This window comes from Ischnura elegans, chromosome 5 (assembly GCF_921293095.1).
Source record: "Ischnura elegans chromosome 5, ioIscEleg1.1, whole genome shotgun sequence".
Lineage (NCBI taxonomy): Eukaryota > Metazoa > Arthropoda > Insecta > Odonata > Coenagrionidae > Ischnura > Ischnura elegans.
In genome coordinates, this window is record NC_060250.1 from 69,119,843 (window position 1) to 69,126,480 (window position 6,638).

Consider the following 6,638-nt stretch of genomic DNA (forward strand, 5'->3'; position numbering starts at 1 on the left):
CAATCAATAGCATCACGTCTCAATTGTTTGATCTGAGTGCACAAGAAGCACTACTTTTTTACAAATATTTGTTATGGAGGCACTATTTTCATGTTTAGGGCCAAATCGCAGTCTTTGTTTTTGTGGAATTTTGGTGCATAACTATAGAGGTTCACTACGGGAGATTTTACAAGTAGGTATTCTCCATTGAAAGGGTCCGGGACCAGGGCCATGACTTCAAATTAGGGAGCTTTCCTTAACATTTCATTGATGGGGCTTTGTTGTATATGTAGATGGTTTACCATTTGGTTTTTGCCAGTATCAATTACATACCAGATATGTCATACCAATGTCATGTTGTATACCTATTAAGAAGGTGCAGGAGCAGCTTTCTGTCCTCATTTTCATCCAGTAGTATTGATGAACAGAAGTTAACTTAAAAATTGTAATTGTTTGCTTCTACAGCTGAGTTGGGCTGTTTTATTACGTAGTGATTATTTTGAAATTCTCTCTTGATCTCCACTTGCATGTATTGCTTTTTTTGGAATAGTCTTCTATGATAAGAATGGTCAATATGAAGGACTTCATATGAAATATCATTTGATTTTATGGATACCTTGTTATTTAGTATGTAAGGGTAGTGAAAGCTAATCAGATATTCCACCGGGTGTACCTTCTATTCTTGCCAATGTTTATGATAGCTGGTTGCTCTCCATCATGGGGGCTGAATGAATGAATTTCTGTTAGATGGAGGATGGTTTTCTCTCTGAAGTGTTGGCAACAGGGAGGATGTGGCCCATTGGAATTCCAGAATAGCCTTCATTACTGGCATATGTCACTAAAACATGTACACAATGTGTGTGGCTTCAATTGCATTTTGTTCATCTTACAGAGTGTCGTTTCCTGAAACAGTGAAGTGGCTGTGCATTGAATTTGACCCACGATGTGGCACGGCTCAGGCGGAAGATACTCTACAGTTGTTCATTCCTAGCTGCTTGCCTTCCCCTGGTTCATCTGGCCACAACTTGCCTGGGTACAGTCGTCAGCACTCGCGTTCAACATATGATGGAATCACTGGAGATGAAGATGGCATAGATATAATGGGTGAAGAAGATGAGAATATGGATGAAGGTGAAGATGACATGGAAGGCTTTAGCAACAGGAATTTCAGACTTAGCAGTGGTGTCATTGTCTCTGGGCCCACAAGTGAGCCTAATCCTGTTCCATTCTGGCCAGTGCTGCGCAAATTTAGTGGCAGTGGCACCACAGGAAATTGGCCACAGAATGCTGTAGTTTTACCAGGTAATGATTTTAAAATTCTCTCATGCATTTATTAAGTTTTGTAGAACATAATGGTCAGCTCTCAATTATATGATTAATGGGTGTTATGTGAGGCCCAAATAATAGAATAACATGGATAATTGAGAATATATATGTATATACATATATGAAAGAAAGTTGAAAATCGTGTTAGTTAGGACACTTAAAACTCGAGAACAGCTGCACCGATTTTAATGATACAGTAGACTCTCGTTATTACGAAGTTCACGGGACCGAAAAACCGGAAGTTCGTAATAACGAAGTTCGTATGAACGTTTCTTTTAGGAATCGTCGAAAAAAAAACAGTATATAATAAACGAGTTTAAATTACGTGAAAATACATATAATTAGGAAAATACGTTTCAGTTTCTCGATAGAAGAATGCGGTATGATGCAATCTGTGGGTTGATATCTTCCCGAACGCAGTCAGTCCAATATACGAACTAGATGCGTCCCAAGACATTGTTCCTAAGTTGACAAACCTACAGTCCGGCCGCCGAGAGTGTTTGGGTGGATCAGGCTTATTTCAATACTCCTTATGCATTTGACGTTGTATGACTAGGCAAGGGTGTATTAGGTGCGTTTGGGGGACAGCGATTGGCTGTAAACCGTGCTGGCCCAGGGTTATCTGCCCCTTTTATTGTGCCGTCATCGGACAAATCTCGCCGGCCGGACTGTATGCAAGGAATCGAGAAGTGCTGTTATCCTTCCGAATGCAACACTGCATTACACATATGCGCTAAATCCCGAAATTTGACAATTTTGAATGCTCGTACCTCTGAAAATTCGTAAATAGAATGTGCGTAAGAAGACTATACGTCCAATTTACGAGCGGTTATGAGTGGGTCACAATGACTCCACAGGAATGAAGCTTTCTATATAATGTTGAGTATAAACTGAATAAAGAACCATAACTGACGCTCTTGAGCACAGAACACGAGAAGAACTTAAACGTGGCGCGATTATTAAAACTTATCGTAGTGAATTTCCACCAAAATACCGTTGCTTATGTGTGGAACTTCGTAATAAAGTTCATTTTGTAATCGCTGGGACCGGGATTGAGGTTCGTAATTTCGTAAAAACGAAAATTTCGTGATAACGTTTCTTTTACTATAGCTTGTATAGGCCTTTTCGTCGGGACCAACGAGTTGCTTCGTAATAACGAGAACTTCGTAATAACGTTGTTCGTATTAACGAGAGTCTACTGTATTAGGTTAGGTGCACTTCCCCAAACCGAGTTGTAACTAGCGTGCCATGAGTATATGACACATTAATGCTGCTCGCTAGGGGCTATTTTCACGAGATTTTGAGCATCGGTCAATTATTGGTCTAGCGTGGCGTAAACCTGCCCCAAGAACGGGTTTGACTTTATTAATTGCTTTACAAGACCACAGTGTCTTAAATTTCCTAAGTTAAAACATGAAAATATATTTATTTAAAATATATAAAATAAGAAAATATATTTCTAAGAAGCCAATGATATGCTTATTTATGTTATTTTTTTTTAATAATTCTATTACCGCAAGCTAAATATTTTTAAAATCAGTACAGCTGCTCTTGATTAATAAATGGTGTAACTAAACTGTTCAGTGATTAATAGGCAGTAAGAAGTTCGCCGGGTCAGCTAGTATATATCATAAATGTGGTCATAATGCCAACATTTTGCCTGGTAATTTGGAAAGTTTTTTGTGTAAAAGCAGATACAGGGTTTACCGAAGGACAGAAATTGAAAAATCAAATATTTCCTTCAATTATATTTTATTTACAGGAAAATCAATATTCCAAATTTGAGTAATTCTTTTTTTTGAGTAATTTGAGTAATTTTTTTTGAGGAATTGGAATAAAAGTCTGACACAGCCAAAGTAGAATTTCATCCAACCCTAAAATGCAGTGCAAGATTTATTCCTATAGGTTAAGTGTCTATTTAATTTGATATGAAATATTTTTATTTCAGGAAATGAAGTGATATTCAGCTTGGAAACAGCCTCCGATTATGTGAAGGATGAAAGGGGCTGCACGTATGGTTTTCGGTGTTTGGTTGTTGGATATGAATGGCCTGCTGGTGAAGGCTCAAGGGCTGGTTTGAGACACTTAGAGTCCGAGTTAGCTTACTTGGGAGGAATGTGTGCCGCTTCACTTATGAGGAAGGATCTGACTCTCCCAGTTACTTCATGTAAGTATCTTAATTTATATGTAATCTTTTTTGGCATTGAAGTTTGCTTCTGCATTTTAAAAGTCTCAGTCATAGATAAACTGTGAAGTTAATAAATATTAAACTAATGGTCTGCTAATTTACAGAATGGTTGTTAATGTCACCTCCCATTTAATTATGGCATTTCATATCTTTTGTTAGAATTAGGTACCTACCAGAGACTCGTAATCTGCCAGGTACACTTAGATTTCTCGAAATTCTCATATCAGAAATTTGATTCTGTTAATATTATGGCAGCTCAATGCATTTCAATTTCCAATTGAAAATAAAGGGTGTACATAGCCAAACAGGTTCAATTATTTGTTTTTTCATGGATAATAATAATCGTAATAAATAATGAGCCATAATTGCTTTTTGTAATAATTTTTTAATCATCCATAGAGGGGAAAAGACAGTCTCTAGACTTAGTTATCAAGTGACCCTATTGGGGCGGAAGATTTAGTATTGCCAAAGAGTAAGTACATATGTATATACTTATGTATATAATATACTTACTCTATGGTATTGCTAATTAGGTATGGTAATTATTTCACCGGGACTCTTAATTTTTATCTGAATACCCTTTCTAATTCTCCCAAAGTAGCTCACTGGGTAAAGATTTTCTGCCCATGTCCATTTTTACTTAAACAGGATCCATACTTATTTGAAACGTATTAGTGGGGGCTATTTGTCACCATATTTGTACAACTGCTGGATGGCACTTTTAAGTGGCCCTATTTACACGGATAAATTCCAATTTTTCTCTAGCATTTATCCCAAAAGTTGGAATAAAATAATGTCACAAATAATTCATAACAAATATATGCTGTGAGGGAATGAAGTAGTCACGATCTTAGTCACAATATTATGCCTCAGATAATCCGTGCCTATGATTTGAAATTGATAGTTAAATCTATGGTAAATAAAACTGAGCCCCAATTTATTGTTCAAAAATTGTAACTGTTAAATTATTGCACAGTAAGAAATCGCATGTAAGTATCATTTAACTTTGTTAGAACTAATGCTGAATAATTTCTTGTTGTAGTTGAGGATGATGATGAAGACGATGAGGATGAAACTGGAGCTTTCAGTCAAGGATCGACCACAAAGAAAACTTCTCCTGAGGAGGTTGTTGCTCGAGGATTGGATTTGGATGCCGTGGAAGAGCAAGCTCAGCGAGTTTTCTCTGAGCACTCCTCTCTTCTTGGAATGGGATTCGCCCTATCAAGCCCACCCACCATCGTCCAAGCTCTGGATGGAAGTCTACCGTTCAGGTAGGAGTTATACTTTTTCTTACAAGATAATCTGTTACAATGCTCCCCAGAAAATTACATATAATAATATGCTGCATTTAATGTGGATACATTTGGAAAAACGATGTTTTAATTAGGTGCAAGGTCCCAAAATGAAAAATAATTGACCTGTATAATAGATGTAGACTACCAAGTGAAAATTCATATTTCGTATTTTAGAAAACAGTGATTGAAAAAATTTCATATTTGTGTATCAAGTTATCTCCCATAAGACTAGTGCATTTTTCAGTCAATGGAGGAGATAGCTTTGTAAATACCTACATCGTTCTTCTGCAGGGCCTTAAGGAGCCATCTAGGCTCATAAGGTGTACTATTTATTGGGTCTATGTTTGACACTTTTCGCCCAATGCTTGAGCAGTGCTCACTAGCCAATTTCCCTGAGTGGATAGAATGTGAGAGCCAGACTGGCACAGAGTTCACAGCTTCTGCAACCGTTATGTTGCTGTTTCCTGAGGACGCATTCATTTTATGGAAAATTAGCAGTATTATAATGCTCTACTTACCTCTTTATAATGGAAGAATCCACCTTTCTTAATTTTAATGCAAGCATTTTATTGTGGTGTCACAGTAGCCACTGGGTATTACTGCACAAAAGGTATATATAGTGTGCGTAGAAATGGCAGTATTGTACATATCTGATTTCATTCTTCATGACTAAACTGACAAGAAAAGCTAATGAGAGCGACTACTCTGGAGGTTACTTGGCTACTGCAGGCATTGTCCAAAAGAATGGTTTTTGATTACTTATACATATACTGAAGTGAATGTCCTGAAATACTTTAATCATCATTTTTAGATCATCTCTTGGAGGTAAGGTATTCTGTGATGTCAAATTTGATATGAAATTGTATTACTTTTACCATTTTTCTTGCTGAATTAGCTACATATATACAGTGAATACAATACATATTTTAACTGGAATATAGCATGCCAAGCAAACGTTGTGTGTTGAACAATGCTTTAAGAAGTGCTATTGTATCTCAAACTTTCACCTGGTTTAGCAGTTGGCATTGCTTGGATATTTTATTTGTGGGATGAAAAAAACAATCTATGCTAAATTTGGAGTTGAAACATATTTTTTTCTCATTCATCGTCTCTTAATCTGTGTTTACTGTCTGGAATGGCAATAGATTATTTCTCTATTGATCTATTAGACTCTTATTGTGGTAGCCAGAAAATTCTTCAATTATTCATCATTGGAAATACAAATTCTGGAAGTTCTCAAAATCAAATTGATAGCCTCATAGGATAATTTTACAATTGGAAATCATCTTAAAAATCATAAAATGGCCAGAAATTAGTTTCAGGGCCGTATTATTAGTCGACCCTACATATCCGTCCCTACATAACAAAAGGCCCCTGCATGCGTTTCTCAGTCGACCCTACATAAGTGGTGGGGGGTGATTCAGTCGTCAAGTTCTTTGAGATGACGTAGATGATGGCGCAGCACTAAATTTCCACTCTGGTGGCTTAATGGGAACAAACTATGAAACTAAGAAAAGACGTCCGATAATTTTCGGGCGTATTGTTAGGGCAATGGCTGAAGGTAAATAAACAATCGGTGTCGTCCGCCAGGTCGTGTCGGTACCTTAATTATCGCTAAAAATACACTCATATTGAGCCTAAAGTAGAACCTTATTGTCTTTAAATTACTTTAAAAGCTGTCTTTACAAGATAGTAATAAGTACGGAGCAAATATGATCATTGACGTGGGAACTTACATTCCATTATCAAGGTTCGTCATTCGCTTTCACATTCCGTAGTTAAGATTATGTGACAAATAGTGGCATGAAAATACGTTTTCTATGGTTACACGTAAACGAAGCATTGGTTTC

At 36.9% G+C, this 6,638-nt stretch overlaps 1 protein-coding gene across 2 annotated transcripts in view; it reads left to right on the forward strand.

Annotated features, from left to right (window-relative positions):
• LOC124159030 (E3 ubiquitin-protein ligase MYCBP2-like) overlaps positions 1–6,638 on the forward strand; it is a 324,405-nt gene that overhangs the window by 48,308 nt on the left and 269,459 nt on the right. For both annotated transcript variants that reach the window (XM_046534516.1, XM_046534517.1), the window contains exons 37-39: positions 872–1,281; positions 3,254–3,472; positions 4,536–4,764. In XM_046534516.1, coding sequence (XP_046390472.1) covers positions 872–1,281; positions 3,254–3,472; positions 4,536–4,764 — 858 coding nt within the window. The remainder of the gene's footprint in view (positions 1–871; positions 1,282–3,253; positions 3,473–4,535; positions 4,765–6,638) is intronic.